The 22168-nt window shown below is 40.7% G+C and overlaps 1 protein-coding gene across 5 annotated transcripts in view; it reads left to right on the top strand.

Annotated features, from left to right (window-relative positions):
* The window catches only part of KCNT2 (potassium sodium-activated channel subfamily T member 2), a 353399-nt gene that overhangs the window by 67423 nt on the left and 263808 nt on the right, over nucleotides 1-22168 (top strand). For all 5 annotated transcript variants that reach the window (XM_090048564.1, XM_090048566.1, XM_090048565.1 and 2 more), the window contains exon 2: nucleotides 20673-20752. In XM_090048564.1, the coding sequence (XP_089904690.1) occupies nucleotides 20673-20752 (80 nt within the window). The remainder of the gene's footprint in view (nucleotides 1-20672; nucleotides 20753-22168) is intronic.

Raw genomic sequence — 22168 nt, 5'->3', positions numbered from 1 at the left:
CATTTAGTATGGACTTGAAAAGAGATTAAAAGTCAAAGAAAATTTAAGAAGAAAATAGGCCTTTTCAACTGGCTAAAAAAAGATGTCATAGGGTAGTGGGCTGAAGTAGTAGAGAAAAGTGATATCCAAAGAATAGGCCAGGATTTTAATAATAGTGATGCACAAAGAAAGAAGTGATGTGTAGCTATATTGTTAAGGAGCCACACATATAGTAACAACCCAGATCCTGACTAGTGAGGCAGGCAGTGGCACAGTGGAAGAATAAAAGGAACAGTTTCCAGAGTTGAAATGAACTTTGGTGCCAAAGCGATTGATGAAATGGTTGACAGTGACAAAGGAAGGGTTCCCTGAGGAAGACAAGAATTTTAAACTAATTTTGGTTTTGAAAACCTTTAGTTAGAGGTGATGACAAGACATCAGAAAAAGAGAGAGACCTGGAGACACTGATCAGACACATTGTGAAGGATCAAGAATGAAAAGGTAGGTTTGGGAGCTGTCAAGGTATGTAGATGTGTAATAGCTGAGACAGCGGAAAGAATGAGTTCATCCTGCATATGAAGTTAGACATACTCAAGAGCAGAATGAAGTGGTGAAGATGTCTCCAAAAGAGAATGTGAAAGGAGCAGTTAGTAAGAAAGAGGATGTAACAGAGAACCCCAACCTTGTTAGCTGCTGTCCAGTGGGGACCAGGACTTTTGTAGCCATCAGGGACCATTAATGACAGAAGCCAGCCCCAACAAGAAAACAGATCCTGAGGCTGGGGCCTGTTAACAACCCTGGAAGGATACAGGGCAAGAACAACCAGAGCTCACTAGGCAAAGTAGAGGCAGCTGAGCTAAGCTGCTGCACACAGGGGCAGGATGATTATCAAGCACAGATGAAACCCCTGTGCATAGCTGGAGAGCCAGCTGACAGGAAGAGGTAGAGCTCTCTGGCACATCAAACCAGGGCCTACACACTATCAAGGTATTCTGACCCTGCAGGCAGTAGGAAATATATCTCCTAAAGGAGAAGGCTTTGGGAGATGGGCTGGCTAATGACTAAGTGGTCTCCTATAGCTGCAAGGAGAAAGCTAAGCCCTAATGTCTATGGAATCTATGAAATTTAGGGCATCTGGTGAGGTCAGGAATCAAAGTGAGTTGAATTTTAAGTGGTTTGCTTGTGTTTATGGTTTGACAATGCTTAATACCAGAGCACCAGGTTGTGCCTACAGCAGTAGAGGAGGCCACAGGTGCGGTGCCTGCAGGGCTTTCTCTATGACTGGGACAGAGGCCCAGGATGCTAGTGCCTGAGGTGGTAGACCATAGCTGAAGAGTCTCTGCCAGATAAAAAGGGCTGAGTCTGGGCAGGTGGAAGCATGGACAAGGGTCTTGGGGCTGAAGGGCCCCTGTGTTGATTCAGACATAGAGATTTCTTATGAAGGGACCACTGAGTTTTCTTTGAGGCAGAGGCATGACTATAGGGGTGGCTGGAGATCATGATTCTAGCCCCTAAAGTGGCCAAGACCCTTTTAAAGAAAGAGTTCACCTATGGTGAGAGGAGAAAGGTAACAGACACCAAGTAGGCTTCTATAGGCAGCCTCCCCTTTTATAGAGTTAACAGCAAGTCAGGGCAGGTGAAGGAGAGGAGGCAGCAGAAGTTGGGGAATACTGACAAGCCAGTTTGGCTATTAGAGGTGCCAGACTCCTGGGAGGACAAAATACCTAAGCCTATCACAGAGGAAAATGAAAGATCACAGGAGCACGTAACAGCGAGAATATGAAGTAGGGAATGACAGAGACTCAGATAGATGAAGGACAGTCTAAATTAAAGAAAGGAAGCAAGTCACAGGGGCATGAATATATCATGTACTCAAGGATTAGTAGAAAATCAGTAGTTTAAAAGGCAGGTATAAAATAGAGTAAGTTTAAGACAGTGGAAATTAACATCCATTTAAAATGTAGGTGCAAAAGGAGCTGGAAGAGACACAAGTTGAGCATGGAGAAATACAGGAGAAAGGGGTGACGATGTTGGGGCAGAGGCAAATATGATGTGGAGGCTGTATGGTAAGACTGGAGCAGGGATTGAAAGAATAAATAAGAGATGGTGGAAAAGTGAAGACTTGATAAGCCTCAGCTTTAGTTTTGAAGAAAAGTACAAAATCTTGGACAGAAAAGATAGAGGGCAAAAAAAAAGAGGACAATCAGAGTCAAATACTTGTAAAGAACTAGAAACGTGGAAAATGATGAGTTAAGTAGTAAAACTGTTTTTCAAGGACAGAGTGGAGTTAAGAAAAATGTGCATTGAAACAAGTCCCAAAATAATTAGTCCCTTCCCCAACCTCTCCCTATACTGTCAGTGCAGGACACTAGGGTGTGCAGTAATGCAGGTATAAAAGGGTAGCTTGAGATGTGTATATATATATGTATCTATGTGTCTGTATGTGTAACACACACACCACACACACTTTGATCTATAAGGTTAGTCTACCCTGCCTTCTACTTGACATCAGACTAAAATGGGTAACTAAATCACTCTACATGTAGGAGAAAAGACAATGTGAGAGGAGAAGGGGTATTAAATGCTGAGTAGGGGATAGAATTTCAGAGAGACAGCATGAAATCAACCAAATGAGTAAAAGGGATTCAAATTTTACTGCAGCCCTTAAGTTTAATGCACAGAGAGAGAGAGCAGAGATGAAATATGGGTTAAGAATGGCCAGTGCTGAAATACAGGTAGCACTTAAAGGCCCCCCGAAGACATTTTTGCTGTTGAGCTGCAAGGTTTGTGGCACAACAACAACAACAACAAAAGCACAATGGCAGCCACACTTTCAAAGCTCCCTCTCCAGACTGGAAGGTGTCAGAGGGCTGCTGCTTAGTTTCACTCTACCCCTATGGGGGCCTGTTGTTGAGATGAACAGGACCACAGATTAGTCTGTGATTCATTAAATTTCCTGGCATGTCTGAAGCCTGGGATTCCAGTGACAGGCATGCTCCCAGGCTGCAGGCATGCTCTTTTCCCATTTCACCAGAAACATTAAGGTGCCTGTCTGCAGTTTGGGATGCTAAAATGTCCCCAGGGAGGGTCAAGCCCAGGGAAAGGTCCCCTCCCCTGCCAGTTAGTTGATCACCCTTTTTCTGTGCAAGGGGTGAGGGGCTCCTCTTGCAGAGAACCAGGGTGACCATCACTCACTGGTCCAGAAGGCAGCAGCTGTTTTCCTGCAAGAATGAGGGGGTAGAGAGTATGTCCACTACTTCCTGCAGGTGGCTGCAGGCTTTGTTTTACAACCCAAGTGTGGGAAGGGAGTACTTTACCCTGGGATGCTGAGAGACCCAGCAAAACCCTATCACTTGATATGTAACATGCCACACATTCAAATTAAAATGCAATACAAATGAACTATAAATAATGGTCTGCATTTAATAAGGAATATCTTTGAGGCTGGTTCACTATTTTTGCAGCTGGTTCTGTATTTTTAGCTCATGATAAGTTACTTGAATGCATATCATGTTACAATTTATTGTGCAATTAATATATTAAATTAATGCAAAAAATGTAACTTCTGCAAAGAGCAACAGAAAGAGGGATAGATCTAACAAGGCTGCTGACAGCTCCTCGATTAAAGGCGCAATTGGGACCTGATCCCACAGTTGTATCTCTTGCCATGCCACATGTGCATGCCAGAAAGCGTGATTGTTGGATCAGAGATCAGATTCCAAATGCCCTATATGGCTTGTGCAGGAGCAGCCTAGGAACACTATCCCAGGCTCTCTCTCCACTGGCAAATAACAAGCTGGATGCCCAGTGGTCCTGAGCCATGAGAGCGCATAGGAGCCCTTCAAGGCTCTGATGTGCTTCCTAGGCTGAGAGTGTCAATTAGCTGGTCAGTGCTGGCCACATGTACACTATAAGGAATGATGGGAACTGGCCACTATGCATATTGTGTGTGGGAGCATCTACAGGAGATGTTAAAAGCACAGTAGACTAACTGTACGGTGCATTAGCATGGCATACAAAAATCATGTTAAGCTAATAAACAGTAGAATTAGCTTACTGCACATTAGCATCACAAAGAAACATTTGCCAGCACTACTGTGCAATTATTACAAGTACTAAACTTAATGCACCATAATTACAGTGCATTAATGAATGTGTAGATGTGCCCTGTAATAACTTTTTTGCTTATTCCCTGTTTTATTGCACCTTAGTTACATGTACATTGAGCAGAGTTACTACTTTTGACTTGATTAACTAATTAATTATTTCTTAAGTGTAACATCTACCGAGGCCCAAATCTCACTGCATTGCCAAAGAGTAGCTACAAGTATAGCTTTAAGTAGTCATAAGGAAGGAAACCTCAAGTAATATAGAGTCAAAAATAGCTACTCTGTTTCACAGTTCTACATATGGAGTCTATTGGGAACTAGTCAGTAGAACTAGAGACAAAAATGTGTGACCAGAACTTTAATGATCTAAAAAGCCACAACAAACTGATACAAAATCAGAGCAGGATCACCTGACAGTCTGAGACTAAGGCTGAGGAGCAGCAATAGCTAGGAATAAAGTGAAGTAGAACTAAACTATGCTAACTATTTCTGTCAGATTTATTGTAAATGATATTATTATTATTTCAGGATTTTTTAGGAACTCATGAATGACTTACTCTGGTGCCTTGACAATATCTGTATCTAGTAGACCTAGCTACCACAGTGTCAGGGAGAGGATCAATAAATAAAAACAGGAGTTTTGAATGGTCCAGAACCTAATCTCTTAGTCAAATGCAGGGTATCCATTCTGGCTTTGGAAAGCTAGAAGTGAAAAGAAATAGGTTACAGTGATACAGAGGAGTAGAGGCTTTTATGTGCTTACAACCTCCTATGAAGAACCAATTTATTGATGGTCTTCCAGAGCAGAGCAGCTAGTCTTCTAAATTGTGAACAGAGATAATTTTTTAGAAGATGCATATATAATATTACTGTGTATATGCATGCACACATATATGCAGAGATAGAGAGCTCAGGTGCTTTGATTATGATTTCTGGTTGTTTTCTAGCCACGCTGATAATGACCTAAATTTGTTCCCATGAAATCTGGTGTGAAATAAGTTTGAATTGAGTACTTTAATAGGCATATATTTACATCACAAAACCCATTGGCATTAGAATTAGCTGGTATAATTATTAGTTTCACCAGAAAAAAAAAACGAGAACTGAATGGGTGTGGAGGTCAAGAATGTGAAGACAAATACATTTAAGAGGAAGCCATTTGGTGTCTGCATTCAAATTCTCAAGACAGTCTGTGTGTTGTATTTGCTCTACAGCTTCCATTGTTACACCTACTCAGTGGAAAGTTACAAGATCTGCCACTAAAGTCATTAAAGCAAGCCTATTTTCATATGCAGAAGATTCACTCTGAAAAACAAAAAGGTTGATAGGGTAATTTAAAGCATATATTTAACAGAAAAAATGTGGTAATATGAAAAATATTCTCCTATGAATAATTTAAATATAATTTTAGTTTACATTTTTGGAATATAGTTCACAGTTGGCAATTTGAAAAATTGAAATCTTGGGTATTTTAAAACAGGAAAGATTTTAATCTCCCAAAACATGCATTTGCAAAAGTAGTCAAATGAACTTTATTTGCAGGTCACTAAAATAAATCTCCTTAGTTTTCTTTTTCCTATAATTTGCTTTCTTTCAGTAAAGAATTAAAATTTAAATTACTAAGTGGTGGAGATACTTGTTACAGAATATATAGTTTATTCCTGTAGAGACATGGGAAAGTAAGGCTGGAAGGGACATCACAAAGTCATCTAGTTTTGACTAAACCACCCTAGCCAAGTAGCTGCCTAACATGATCTTGGACATTTCCAGGGATGAAGATTCCACATAGGTACCTGGTTCCAGTGCTTGCCCACCCTCATAGTCAGAAATTTCCTACTAAACTCCAACCTAAATTTTGCCTACTGTAGTTTGAGGCCATTGCTCCCAGTCCTTACCCCTACAACCACAGCAAAAACGCCCTTCTCTATCCTCTCTGTAACTGCCCTACAGGTATTTGAAGACTGTTATCAAATCCCCCTCAGTCTTCTCTTCTCATTCTTTCAGCCTTTCCTGGGAAGTTCACCTTCTAGGTCCCTGATTATTTTTGTTGCTCAGTGCTGGACACTTTCCACATTGTCCACATCCTTTTTGAAGTGTAGGGCTCAAACTGGACATAGTATTTCAGGCCTGGAGGCCTCACCAGTGTTGAACAGAGGGACAGAATCACTTCCTTTGTTTTGTATGTGACACTCCTTTTAATACCACCCAATCTACTGTTGGCTTTTTCTTCCAACAAGAGCACACCATGGGCTCATACTTAGCTTCTAATCTACTGTGTCCCCCAGGTTCTTCTCTGTAGTAATGCAAATTAGCCGATCAGTCCCCAGCCTATATTTGCGCATACAATTATTCTGTCCCAAGTGCAAAATTCTGCACTTGTCCTTGTTGAATCTCATCTGATTAACTGTGGATCATTTTTTTTCCCATTCTGTCCAGGTCATTCTGGATCCTAGCCCTACCCTCTAGAGTGTCTGCGACTTGGGGTAATCCACAAATTTGCTAAGTTTACACTAAATGTAATCATCCAAATCAGACATGATATTGGCTAGTATTTGACCCAGGAGAGAATCCTAGAGACCCCAACTGATACCTTCTCCCAGCTAGACAATGAACCATTGATGATTACTTATTCAACACAGTGCTCCAACTGGTTATGTATTTGTGTTATAGTACATTCATCTTGTCTGTATTTTCTTACCTTGTTAATTAAAATGTGAGAGACAGTTTCAGATACCTTTCTAAAGTCAAGATACAACATATTTACTACTCTTTCCCCATCCACAGAGCCTGTCACTTTAGTATAGAAAGAAACAGGTTGGTTTAACATGGCTTACTGTCAGTAAATGCATCCTGGCTGTCCCTGATAACTAAGGTGACTATACATTCTGATTTGGCTGGGACAGTCCCAGATTTTGGATGCCAGTCCTGTCTGACTGGTGAAAATTAAAATGAGCATCCTGGGTTCAGGGCATGGGGTGGAGAGGCAGAGTTGCATGAGCTGTGTAATAGGAAGCATTAGAAGACAGAAAAACTGCCCTAAAATATATTAGCTTGATTAGTGAAATGACCATTAAAAGGTGAGGCCACTGTTATTGTTAACACCTGTGAAATAAAGAAGAAAGGGTCAATAATGGGCCATTGACTCCCTTAACTGCCTGAATAGTAACACCATCCCACATCTGCCTCCAGCAGTGCCACTGACTTGAGAGGCAGTGGCAGGAAGAGGAGGTGGGGCATGATGTAAGTGTCCAGGATTTTAAATTGGCTGATATGGTCACCCTACTGTTACCCTTGTTCCTCTCTAGGTGCTTCACAATAGATTTCCTGAAGACATGCTATACGATCTTTCTAGGCATCAAGATCAGCATGGCTGGTCTGTAATTCCCTCCTCCTTTTTTTAAACATGAGTGCTATGTTTGCCCTTTTCCAGTTATCCAGAACCTCACCATGGGTTCTCAAAAAGGATAGGTAATGGCTCTGAAATTACCAGTACAATCAAAACCAAATCGAACTTTGCTACTGACTTCATTTAGTACAAGAGCAGGGAAACAACAACCATCTTTTATTTTCCAGAGTATGGAGGTTTCTGAGAATGTGTCCTATGTGTTGTGAAATCAAAACTAACATTATTAATTGATTGGGAAAGGTACATGTTGCTCAAGTAGCATAAATCAAAATGACTTTTTAACATTTTTTCCTCCAGACAAAAATAACGCAGCATTTAGATTAACCAAGAAAATGTAGATAATGAGATCTTGCACAGTAATACTGGAAGATAATTAATTTAATTTCATATCACCTCACCGTGTTATTTAGTACAGCCCCATCTTGGTTCTTGTGTATGGTTCTCAAAAGCTAGGAGAAAGGTGCATACATATGACCTGTATCTCTTTTTAGGAGAAGAAAAATAAAGTTTATAAGCTAGTAAAGACTAATGTGATTTTTATCCTTTCATAAAGAAGAAAAAGAATTTGCCTTTTTTCTAGGATGAAGTGTGAATGTTCTCCAAATGCAACATGTGTAATTTTTTTGTGCATCATGCTAAAACTTTCTATACTCTTCTTGGATCCTTCTTTGTTGCTGCTATCTTGACCTTATTGTAGTAAGGAGCAGGAAGTCATTGCTTGTGCATCACTTGCTAGGTAATATTAATAAAATGTAGTTCTACTCAGAGGCATAACTGATAATATTTGCACCTGGAGCCAGTGTTTCCCCATAGCTGGGAATAGGCACTGCTGCCTGCGTGGGCATTAGCATGGCCAGCATCCAGGGGGTTAATGTCCCTGTTGTTGCTGAAGTATATTGCCAGCAATGATCAACAATAGTGAAGTATGCAGTGTGTGCATGGAATGAGAAGCCTGGGTTAACCCCCTAGCTGCTGGCCATGCTGACACTTGCAACTGCATCAATAGCTATCTACAGTATTTGCAAACAGCCATCCTCAGGCCCTGCTGCCTCCAGATCCTCCCCCTCTCTGGTGTGACATGCTAAGAAAGGTGCCCCTTGGAGGCTGCCCTCTCTGAGTCAGCATCTGTGACTTGTGCCCCACTAACATACCCCTTGTTAACACTACTGGTTCTAATTGTACTACACTCTCAATTCCCAGCAGCTATTCATATCTAATTGTCTATACTTTTGCATTTGATTTACTGCTCAGTTGAGTGTAAGTAGCCAGGAAGGAACACCTGCTGTCTTTGTGCCTTATCAGCAGTACTGAATCAGCCAGTAGCATCACCTACTGCCTCTCTATAAACCTGCCCCAAAGGCTTGGTACAGACATTCAAAAAGCTAAGTTATGTGGTTTATGGAAAAGGCATAGGTTAGATTGGTAGTGAACAGAACACACATTTGCCCTTGTGAGGTGGAGGGGGTAGGGCATATCTAAGCCTGGGTTCCACCATTTTTAACCTAGCCTATATGTGCCAAATTTTTGTTCTCTTGTGGGTATACACCAGTTTTTGATCACTGCTACCAGTAAAAGTGTTAAATCTGTATCTTGCCAAGGGGTAAAAAATTAAATTAAAAAGTGCCTGAATCCTGTGCATCCAGAGTGACACTAAAGTTACAGTAGATATACTAGGAAAAAAATAGCAGTGGCAATGCAGAGAAATGCATTTTTAAACCAATTAAAAAAAAAAAGCTTAGATGGCCTGCAAATTCATATGCTGACATACAGATGTATATGTATATAGAAACTGTTCCTTTATGCATCTAGGTGGCACAGACACTGCGGCATACCTGCAGTTTTGGGTATTTAAGCACAAATCTGAATTTTATTTCACGGATATCTAGCCCAAGACTTAAGTGGTTGGGGAACTTGACAGTAACAAATCCAGCTTTTAGGCCTGCTTAACTAAAAACAGCCTCAGTACCAGAGGACTGGAGGGTTGCCAATATGATTCCCATATTTAAAAAAAGGTTTTAGAGGAGAACCAGGGAACTTCAGGTTGGTGAATCTAAATTCTGTTCCTGTAAAATTGGTAGAAACAACAATAATAAAAAATATTCAGCACATGGATGAACATGATTAGTTAGGAAGGAATCAACATGGTTTTCTCAAAGGGAAATCATGCCTCACCAACCTACTAGAGTGCATTGAAAGTGTCAATAAGCAGATGGATCAAGGGGATCCAGTTGACATAGCCTTGCACAAGGTCCTCCATCAGAGGTTTTTAAGGAAGTTAGGTAGTCATGCAATTACAGGAAAGGTCCATTCATGCATTAGAAATTGGCTTAGAGAGAAAACAAAGACTGAGTATACATGGTCAGGATAGATAGAACAGATAGCAAACAGAGGGATCCTTCAGGGATCTGTGTTGGAACCTGTGCTGTTTAACATGTTCATAAATGATCTGTAAAAAGGAGTGAAAAGCGAGGTAACTAAATTTGCGGATGACACAAAATATAAGTGGTAAAGACCAAGACAGATTGTGAGGAACTACAGAAGGATCTGGCACTGTTGAGTGGATGGGCAACTAAATGGCAAATGAAATTAAATGTAGATAAGTGATGCACTTGGACAAAAATAACCCAAACTATGTGTACACTATGGTGGGTTACCACACTAGAAACAGATTGTAATAAAACAAGATGTATCAGTATGCCTCTTTAAAAATTCATGGTGCATCCACACATTAAATATTGTGTCCAGTTATGGTCCAAACACCTAAAAATGACATAGAAGAACTAGAAAAGGTACAGAGAAGAACAACAAGGATGATTAGTGATATGTGGAGATCCTGGTTTTCTCTGATTTAAAAAAAATCCCTACTTTTTGGTAAAAAAAAAAAAAAAGTAACCCCAAATCCACATTTTTCCATGATTAAAATGAAACATCACTGTGTGTGTGCGTGTGTGTGTGTGTGTGTGTGTGTGGTGTTTCATTTAAATCATGGGGAAAAAATAGAGTTGGGGTTACTTTTATTTAACCAAAAATTTTTTTTTTTTAATTCAGAGAACACCAGGATGCTTGGTGATATGGAGGGGCTTCCATATGATGAGATACTAAAGGGGCTAAACCTATTTAGTTTAGAAAAGAGATGCTTCAGGGGGGACAAAATTAAACTAATAGGTAGTCAGCATAAAACAAAAGGAAAACCTTTTTCACACAGAATGTAATTAAAGTGTGGAACTCATTGTCACAAGATATCATTTCAGCCAGCTTAAAAAAGGGATTGGGCACATTCTTGGAGGAAAGGTGTATTAGTAGCTATTAAGCATGGGAATTAAGGATACAGCCTCTGAATCAGAACTTCCTAGACCTTAAATACTGGAGACTGCAAGTGAGAAGAACAGGAGAAAAACCCCAGTCCTAGCCTTTTGATTCTCCCTTTCAGCTCCTGCTCTCTGCTACTGTGTGACACAGGCTACTGGGCAAGATGGACCTATTGTCTGACTTAGTAAATGGCACTTTTTATGGTCTTATATTTATGTTCACCCAGGGGGAGCTAGAAATTGCACCCCCAGCTTTCAAGCAAAGTGATATAACAACCACGCCACTGATGACTCCTACACAGCACTCCTCTTGAAGCTGATCCATGACAACCCAGCCAGGGTCTCCAGGTTCCCCCTCCCTCTTCTGGCTTCCACCTTCTGTACCCTCAGTGGAGGGTGGTTGATGTGATGAGGTGAAGCTGGGGAGCCACAGCCAGGGAGCTGAGGGTAAGGCTAGGATGCCTGCACATGCATTGTGGTGGAGGGGGTTAGGGGGTGGGGAACGGGTAATGCCATGCACTACGTGTCCCAGGGAGCCATGGCTCACACTGATGCAGGCCATAGGGCATATAGAATTGGGCCACTTAGAAATTGGAGAACCCTAGCCTAGATAATGCCCAATCTGTAGGCTGGTGGTAGAACACTTTGCTGCAAAGCAGGTCCACAGACTCTCTAGGTATGTGTGCCTAGAACTCGAGTCTCTTATTCCTTGTAATCACTTTATAATTGGGCTCCTTTTCCTCCTCCTCTTCCAGTGTCAACACCTACTTAGGTTTTTCTCTACCTGTAATTTTGAGTATTATACTGCCTTATTTGTATAGCTACATGGGCATGTGCTGCTATGTACTTGCCTGACAGAGTAATCCTGAGCACAGGTGACTGGTAGGGGGTACTGTGGAGGCACGTGACCCCCCTGAGATTGGCCCCGAACTCAGCACTGCTTAGGATCGGGAAGTTTTATTGTCATGCAGGCCGGTGGCGTGGGCACTAAGCCGTGGCACAGAAGTGTGGGAGTGGATATGGGGATTTTTGCCTGCCCCTGGGTCTCCCCACAAATTGTGGCCCCCCAGATTCAGGAGGCACCAATCTGTGTGTGTGTGTGTGTGTGTGTGTGTGTGTGTGTGTGTGTGTGTGTGAGAGAGAGAAACAGTTGTACAGACTGGAAGCAACATACCATTTAATAATAAATATTGAAATACCAGGCAACATAGTATAGAAGTGGATTAACCTTTAAAAGTATGCTTGAGAAACAGTTTGTGATTATGGCTAACAAACAATTCAGACTAGTGCATGACATTTAAGAGAAGGTGGATTACATGCCAGGACCAACTTTCCTAATATTGACTTGAACAGCTTAATAACATGTTCCTTGTTACCCATAAATATGAGAAAAACAAGTGTTTTGATTCACCATTTAAATGATTATTCATCTGTTATAACAAGAGGAAATATTACAGACAGTAACCCAATTTAAATAGTATATCATAATTTAAAATGTATGTGATATCCAGATTAGGAACAGCCATTGAGGTGAGAACAAGGCATGAAGGTAGACAACGATAATGCATAACTATATGCTTTTGAAGTGTTAAGAAGCCACAACTCATCTCTTGGTTGCTTTGTTGAGTTTTTTGTTTTGTTTTGTTTGTTTGTTTTGGTCTGGTACTGCTGGCTCAAACACTAACTAGGCTACAAGGTAGAATCAATCACCCCAACTATGGTTCAAATTAGCATCAGCGGTAGCCAATGGTTAGTCCTCTTGCCATCTCAAATCCCTTCATAATACTACACACACATCCACACTTTTGAGTTACCTGCTTCTATTGTCTGTTACTAGGTCCCTTGGCTGACATTTAACAGGTACAATTAATCTGTTATCCCACCATAAATAGTAACCCTGCCACACATCCAGGGAATTAATTTAGATAAAGAGTCAGGAGCCCATCAGCAAGCTGACAGGCATGCTGTACAGCCTTGTGGTGGTTTTCAGGATGCCAGGTACAGGAAGCCCATTAGCTAAGTGAGGATGTCAGGTCATGTCAGCTTCACTGCAGCCTACAGGTTTCTTGCTTTTCTCTACAGCTCATTCAGGAGTTATAGTGAGGGTGCCTTGTGGCTCACTATGATCTGGCATAGGGTTTGCTTTGCCCCTCATCTCCTGAGGCCTGGCAAGTCTCTGCAACTTCTGCAGGAGCTGCAGGACAAGTCAAACACTATGCTTAGTCTTACAGGTTCACCATGACTTGTACAAGAAAAAGCCTTGTATGCCTCACAGAGCTGTGGGACCAGACATTCAATCAGCCATCTTTCTCTGTGCCAAGCTTAGCTGACAAGCACAGCACAGTGTTAAATTCCTCTGGTATGGGGAACTGCTGGGCTCCCATAAAAAGGAACCTTGCTAACCCCCAATTGGGTTGCAAGATTCCTGTTAAAATAATAGCATGTGTGGTATGGCAGGACATGTATGATTGTTGAGGGGAGGCTCAGATCCCACTGCAATACTATTTTAACATTTGCCAAGGGCCTATGTTAAATAATTAAGCATAAAAAAATCTTTTCTTGCTCCTTTTTTTACCATAGACTCAATTAGAAAACATTAAACTGTATCATGCTACCAAACTGGCAGTAAACCTAGTGACCAGTTGTAAATATAGTCACAGTCATTTATCACATCTTTTGTGTAATAAACCCCCAACCTTTTAATCAAACACATTTAATAAGAGGCTTCAATTCACCAATATTTCAAAAACACTGAAATACACAGACATGGGTACCTTTAGATTTAGAAAAATAAAATATTTTGCCTCAATCTCCAAAACAAGTTGTTCTCATGCATGTACAGAATAAAGTCTGAGATTTGAAAAGTTATCTCCAGGCTAGCTTCTGATGTATAGGTGACCCTAATGTCAGTAAATAATGATTAAAGTAGAACAGTTGATATTAAAACATTTACATGTGCTCAAAGAAAAAAAATTCTGATATTATTAGTTGTGAAATGATTTCTGACATGTGCCTTGCTGTTAACCTGGGAGAAAACTAAATTGCAGATTTCAGGTACAGTAGCTTATGTGTGATAATCAAATCAGAACACCATTTGACACAGTTACTGAATGACACGTTATAGAAATTTTGAATGGGAGGCTGCAGGTGATATATCACTCTGTCTTTTCTGCCTCTCTACCGAACTGAAGACTGCATCTGAAAATGAAGCCTTCCTGTTATGCCTGCAACTATGTGCGGCAATTAGACTGATTAGGAAGCTCAGAAGGGTCTTTGAGCACACTCCAGGGCATACTGCATTTCTATCTTGGGAGATCCTTAGAGAAGCTCAGAACCCCTCAAGCCACCTACTCCACCTAACTGATTGGATCAAGTTCAGGCAGAGTGAGAGCAAATGGTTTGATGTCTACTTGGTACCCAGGATCAAGCGGTGTGGTCTAGGGGTCAGTCTGGGGGCTGGTTTTGTTGAGTATCTTCATCAACAATGTGGAAAATGGGATGCAGTGCACCCTCAGCAAGTTTGTGGATTACACCAAGCTGGGCAGAGTAGTAGATGCACTGGATGGTAGGGCTAGGATTCAGAGAGACCTCAACAAATTGGAGGATTGGGACAAAATAAATCTCATGAAGTTCAATATGGACAAGTGTAAAGTCTTGATCTTAGGATGGAACAGTCCCGTACACTGGCACAGGAGAAGGCTAATTGGCTAAACAGCAGCTTTGCAGAAAAGGACCAGGGGTTTAGTTTAGACAGTAAGCTGAATATGAGGCATCAGTGTGCCCTTCTTGTGAAGAAGGGTAACAGCATACTGGGCTGCATTAGTTAGGAGCATTGCCAGCAGATCAAGGTAAATGATTATTCCCCTGTATTCAGCACTGGTGAGGCCACATTTGGAGTATTACATCCAGTTTTGTCCCTATTCTTTCTGTAGTGGGGGCCCCAAACTGGAGAGTGTCTAGCAGAGGGCAACAAAAATAGTTAGAGGGCTGGGGAATATGACTTTTGAGGACAGGCTGAGGGAACGGGGATTATTTAGTATGGGAAAGAGAAGAGGGGGGTGGGATTTAATAACAGTCATCACCTATCTGAAGGGTGGTTCTAAAAATAATGGAGCTACACTGTTCTCAGTGATGGCAGATAACAGAACGAAGAGCAGTGGTTTCAAGTTTCAAGAAAGGAAGTTTTGGTTATATATTAGGAAAAACTCTCTCACGAGGAGGGCAGTAAAGCACTGGAAGAAGCTACCCAGACAAGTTGTGGAATCTCCATGTTTAAGAGCATTTTAAGACTGGGGTAGAAAAAACTTGACTGGGATGATCTAGTTGAGGATGGACTACATGCCTTCCTGAGGTCCCTCCCAACCTTAATTTTCTATAATTCTATGATTCTAAATTGGATGGGCTTATTTCTTGGTACCAATTCCAGAGCTTGGTATGGAGATAATGTAGACATGACCATAGTTACAAAGCATGAATTTCTACTGCAGACAGATTGGCACCAGGGATTTAAAAGGAGCTGCTAATATTAGTCTTTTTTGGTGTGAATTACCCAGTAATTTTAAAGAGATACTTTTCCTATATACTTATCTTTACCTCATTTTAAAGCAGGCTGCTTGAACTGCATTAGTAGAGTGTTCTTTATGCAGGTACTTCAGCTGTGCTTGGGAAGTTTCTTAGGAAGTTTGTTCTGAAAAATTCTACTGTTATAAAATTATTCTCTGTTCTTAAAATGGGGATGGTAGTCAATATTTAAACAGAATAAGCTTAAAAATAAAAATATTACAGGGCATCCTGAAACTGGCATGAACTTAAATTAGGTCTGAAGGTTGGTCATTATCTGCCCAGAGAATTTCAGGGTTTGATAAAAGTAAACAAGAATCATTCTTCAACTTGCCAAACAATAATTTTACATAGTATTTGAGAACTTAGACATGAAAAGCATTGGTAAAGATTAAGAGCTCATTGAGTCCATGATTGGTAAAATTTCCTAATTTATTAAATGCTATTTTCCTTCTTTGTCTGACCTAAAGAAACAGCACTATAACAATTGTTCAGATTGCTTTCTGATGAAGAGAGCACACAGAGCTATAATTTGCTGCTCACCTTTTTTCCAAGGAGGGGAAAAATATGAAAGACTAAAAGTATGCCAGTATTATTTATTTGGGAAAACAGAACAGAAACGCTACACTTCATAGGTGAAGTAAGTCTATAAATTGTGAATATTATACCATTGCTGCTGGTTTTCATTTGCCACACTATCAACAGTTCCAGGCTGTTCCTATTAGGAATAGCTAGATTCCAGGGAAACACCCTACTGCTATATAATTACAACAATTTATGGAAATACACGGAATGAATTTTACTCGTTTATCAAAAACATCCCTAACCAGTCATATATTTAATGATCTGATCCATTAACATTTACAATAAGTTCTATTATGTAGTATGACAAAGGAAGAATAATAACTAAGTGATCTGGATCTCATTCTAAAATTGCAAGCAGCCAAGAGTTTTGCAGTCAAGCCATATTGGGCTGTGATATAACCCTACCTCTGGGCTAAATCAGCCTCAGTCTAGTGATTACTAGAACAGGTTTCTAGCAGGAGCCAGAGGCATATAGGGCTGTTAATGATTCAGAAGGGGCTTACTTCTGAAACTGTTTTAAAAAAAATGCCACATGGGCTTTATGAATGGCATCAATCTCATCTTTTTACGTACTCCTTCTGCAACAAATATCTTTTTATGTGAGGTTTTTTACAGTCTAATCTATGTCAACTATAAATTATGCAGGAAAGGCTAGGGTACATCTCAGAAAACGAGGGGTTTCTTTGGGCTAAACCAGTTTGAGTCTCTCCTATTATTAACTGGTTTAAGACAGTAACTGGAAGGGTACATTTTACTTGTAATCTGAACTCCAAATATTAATTCTCCAGGTAGCTGTTCAGGAAGTTAAGGTGATATACCAATTCTTTTTAAATATTGTAAAAGGTTATCATAAAAAAGAATAACAGGAAGGTTACAATAGATTGAGTATTCTCCTTAAATCCTGAAAAGCAAAGAAACGCAGGGCTAAGGCTAAAATTACATCCAGGTGTTTCTGCCCTAATTGGTGCCAATTTGCTTTTCTACAAATCAAGCAATGTAAGGTAAACAAAACAAAGTTTCTCTCCAGAGGTCTGTGCTTCTGTCGTTTGCATTATAGGTTGAAGTCAAAAAGTGAACGCTGGCTATTTAATATAATAAGTATTTTTAGTGTAGCTCCTGCAAATGCAGAATTAACATATACTTTTCAGGTTTCACTTTAGAAAGAAAAATGGGAGGAAGGAGGGGTTGAATGTGCTGTTAGCTGCATTTGTAATCCATTTTACCATGGAAACCATCACCTTGTGGAATCCCAATCAGCTTGTGAATGCTGGTTGCTAAGGAAAGGAAAGTAGAAGCAGACAGCTGTTAGTAGGCTATCAGTGCAAATCATAATGGCAGTTGATAGGAAAGTTATTAGCCCCCACATTCTCGTTCCTCATTGTCATTAAATCACCACTTACAGGTAGCATGCTATTCTTTCATGGTAAGCGACTACTATAATTTTCTTATCTAAAATATGTGAGATTATTTTAAATCATGTCAGAGGCTCAGTAACACAGTGTTCCCTTTCAAATGGAAGTCCCTCAGTCTAATATATTGTGGTGCTTTATTTACCTTGCTGAAAATCTCCTTGAAGATTGGGTCTATACCATTAGTTTGACAGCCAACTAAATAATGAAAAATAGGTCCTATTAAAAATATAACAGTAATGATGAAAAGAACAAGCAGTTTGGATGGGTACAAAAGAGCACTTGAGCAGAATTTAGTTGTTTACATCTAAAACCATGACCCTCATAACCTCTGCTCAGCTTTCATCTAATCCTGAACACACCTGGATTCCTATCAGCCCCTCTCTCTCTCACTTTTAAATTTCCCCTGTACTAGAGGAGTGGCTGTCTGCGTGTTTAAAACTGCTCCACTCTTGAGGAGCTCAACACAACATCTCCCACTTGAGCTCAACTGGGATCTTTTGCCTAAATCCCCTAAGAAGTACAAACCTGCAGGCTTCCTCAAAGCATGGCTAACACACACCTCCATGATCATTCCACACACAAAAAAGGTTGTTTCAGCCACCATTTCATGTTTCCACTTATATAACTGCTTAAGCCCAGTGGTGATACGTGGGGGGGACACACAGGGGTGCATGTGCAGCCCCTGAGAGCCTAGGCGATGGGCGGGGGGGTAGGCCCGAGAACCAGTAACCCCTTGCGAGCACCGGCTGGGGAGTGGGAGCACCAGAGTGGCTGCTTCCGTGAGCACCATGGCCACTTCAGGGAGTGCTGTGGCTGCTTCCTGGTTGGTGTGATTGGCTGCAGGGCCCCCCTCCCCCCGGTCAGTGAGAATGGCCATGGGGGGACCCCCCTATCAGCGCAATCAGCCCCGGGGGATGCCCCCTAGTCACTGGGGGGGCAGACATGCCCCCCCAACTAAGGTGGCACCAGTCACCCAGGCCTAGAATTTGGTATACCCAGGTTCAATTCCCTCCTTTGCTTTGGCAAGGCATTCTCAGATTCCCCAGGAAATTGCCTTAAATATTAAGCTAGCAGCTATTCTAGAATGGGGAGGACACTGTTGAAGATTTATCACTGTGCAAAGAAAGAATTCAATATTCACTGAGGACAGAGAGAGATCACAAGAGATCGCTTGACTCTGTTGCCTGCTGGAGGCACTCACTTTGAAGGGGGGTGTTAGGGAGAGGAGGAAGACCTGGGTTTTGATTAATGTAATAGTCACTGAATAAAATATAGGTGTGGAAACAGGGATCAGATCCACCTCTCCCACTACCCACTGACTGTGCTGTAAAGGCATTAGTGACCCCTGCCTAATCTTAGCAGAAAAAAAACTGTGGGCACAGACAGAAGTGACAATTTTTGCCCAATATGGCCACAGGAAGCAGTTTATAGCTATGATCAGACAGAGGTGCACAACTGCAGATTGCTTCAACAATGGCTAATCGGGTGAAAATCTGACTCCTCATTACATGAGGTATCAGAGAAAGTTGTATCAAAATGTAGCAAATTCTGTGGTCTGAAGCCCTCCTGGCAGGCTCTGTTTCAAGTCTGGAAAAGGGAAGATCAAGGCTGATGAAAGGGAGGTTAGGCAGGAATGAGCAATGCCCTCTGTGTGTTGGACAGTCCCAGCACAGACACCCTTTAGACACCCCTCTTTTCCCTGCCCTTGGCTTGCTGTTGAAGAGTGATGGTGTATCCTATTCTTTAAACCTGCTAATCTTGCTAAATGGACACCTCTAGATTCCATACAAAGGTATACAGCCCAAAACACCATAGTAATAAGATTGCAGGGAATGAAAGTGGGAAAACACGAGAAAAAATGACAGCAATAGATATTATTTCAAAAACGCTTTTCAAGTAAGAATGGAGGTGATATAAAGGCAGAATCCATTTAGACAAATAAAGACAATACATCCAAGAAAAAAGTAATCAGAAGTAAAGTTATTCAATGAGTGGGAGAAATGTGTTATATGGCAGTACTTGAGTAAATGTCAAGGGTCATAATGGACAGCAAGGTGGTCATGATGTTGACATAAATTATGGATAAGAGAGGGAAGTGGAGGAAGGAGATGGGCAATGACATTTTACAGTTCTGTTCTTTGCTGCAGCATATCCAAAGAAGAAAGAAGTACCTTCCTATCCAATACTGGGAGGAATGTGGTATATTGTGTTCAGGTCTGAGTACATTTTATAATAAAAAGATTGCATGTATCTTGTATATATGACCACAGTGGACATATATTTGAGAATTATATATAAAAAAGAAATAATAACCGGTTCTGAGTGCTTAAACATCCATTAGGGCTGTGCAAGGCTTTGGAACATGCTTCAGATCTGGAGAAGCTTTGGACACTTTGGTGTCTGAAACAGCATGTCTGGGTTGAAGTACTGGCTTCTTTAGCTTTTCCAAAGCAGTTTGGAGCTTTCAAACTGCTTTGGAAAAGCTTTGGAGCCGCTTCGGAGATCCAGCCATAGGGTATAATGGGGAATCAATTAAATAGCTATACCTTTGTTGTTTTTTGTCTGATTTGGATGAAACTTGCAGAAATGGTAGCCTGTGCTGAGAGAATGAAGTCTGCCAAGTTTCAAGAAGATCAGTGCAGGGGTTTGGGGGAAACTGCACCCCAAATTCTTGAAAGCAGAACTCATGTCACATGTGTGTGTTACACCAAAGAGGGGTGAAAACTGCAGGGGTGGTGAACCTCTGCATCTCTCACATTGAAACTTGGCAGGCTTTGTGGCCTCAGCAGGGGCTACCACCCCTGCAGTTTTCACCTCCCCACCCCCTGTAGTGTAACACACACGTGACATGAGTTTGGCTTTCAAAGATTTGGGGTGCAGTTCTCCCCTAAACCCCTGCACCGATCCTTTTGAAACTTGGCAGGCTTAATGCTCTCAGCAGAGGCTACCATCCCTGCACATTTCATCTACATTGGAGAAAAAACAACAAAGTTGTAGATATTTCATTGATTCCCCATTATACCCTATGGTTGGATCTCTGAGGCCATAGATCGAAGCGGGAAACCAATCTGGAGCTCTGGATTGGATCCCTGGCATCCAATGTGGCTGGATCCAAAGCCAGATCGAATAGCTGCCTACTTGCACAGACCTAATATCCATATTGTCTAAAACTCTTAATCTTCTTCTGGTTCCTCTGCTTTTATGATATAAACATATGGCAAGAATGTTCATTTGCAAAGTCTCTTGCAAATGTGCATACATAATAATGTAATAAATTGACTGTTTAATGGTACTACTCTTTTTTGTATTGCAGGGTACAAATCGAATTCTACATGAATGAAAATACATTTAAAGAGAGATTAAAACTATTCTTCATCAAAAACCAAAGATCAAGTAAGCAAATATATTCTTTGCTGTTAAATGTATTCCTGATAGGTTATTCTGACATTGTAAACAATAGAAAATAGTCTTTTGGATTACAGTGAGGCTAAACTTTTATCAGTAGAATTTAGCAAAGTCTTTCTTGAAGAATTTCCATGATAAAATCTCAAAATAATTTTTAAAATGTATATATTTGTTTATGTTTTGGGGAACAGATATTGATATTGACTTGGTTTTTTATGTCACTAGATTTGCTAATTTTCATGCAACTGATGAATCATTGTGCTTTAATGGACCATCAGATGGCACATAGGAAAGCAGCTTCCCCAAGATAAAGTAGCAGCAGCTACAAAGTCATCTGGGATTCCAATGTGTTTTCTTCCACTGTGTTTCTCTTTATCTCAAGTCATCTAGGTTGCAAAAAGAATTAAAATGCAAAATGTCTAGTTCTTAGGTATTTCTGAATACAGTATTTTAAATATAAATAAATACAACCATTTCAGTTTGTAAGTCTATAAACCATGCCCAGAAGCACAGGAAACAGGACAAATTTTATAAAACCTGCTTAGGCATGACTGTGGAGTTGTTACTGCACAGTCATTTAGTACTTGCATACCCAAGTACTAAATGACTGCAAGGTAACTAGTGTTACTGCACAGTAGTGTCTCCACACGGCTTCCTGGTGACACTGACTGAACAAACAGTAGCTTGTTACTACTGTGCAGTAGCGTCACATCACAGTTCATCCCTGACAATGCTACTGTGCAGTAGTAATGAGCTTCAAGGCTAAAGAGATGAACCCCCTAATTTCAAACACTAATTTTCTATGATTCTACAGACAAAGCCTTGGCTGGGATGATATAGTTAGGGATGGTCCTGCTTTGAGCAGGGGATTGGACTACATAACCTCCTGAGATCCCTTCCAACACTATTTTTTTATGATCCTGTAATTCAAAGGAGGAACCTGAATCTCCATTTCCCTTATTGGAATTATTTGGCTTTCTGAAGCAAGTACTCTCAATATCTGCTTTTCCACTTTAAAATAATTTTTAAAAAATGGAAAAAAAGAGAGAGATACAGAGAGACCTAATGACCTGATTACTGGTAGTGCTAGCACGGTTTTGTTCCCACCTTCCAATGTTTTTCAGTCAACCTTTATATTGTGGCTTTTCCTAGTATTAACAGCAATTTCCAATTTAGTATATTTAAAAAATTAACTTTAATCACATCCTGGTAGGATCATGTCCTGGTTCTGTATAGACAGAAACCCCTAATTTGATTCACTGCCATTTATAATTGCTTATTTTTTGTCCTCTATCATTCAGTCAGTTTTACATTTGCATGATACTGTTCATAGGCATAGCAGGGCAGCTCCATGTGTGGGGCAGCCACAATGCACAAGGCAGGTCTGGTTGCCGCTATGCCAAT

Source organism: Crocodylus siamensis, chromosome 5 (assembly GCF_052110815.1).
Source record: "Crocodylus siamensis isolate JL-2025a chromosome 5, ASM5211081v1, whole genome shotgun sequence".
In the NCBI taxonomy this organism is placed as follows: Eukaryota; Metazoa; Chordata; order Crocodylia; family Crocodylidae; genus Crocodylus; species Crocodylus siamensis.
This window is presented reverse-complemented; position numbering and strand designations above follow the sequence as displayed.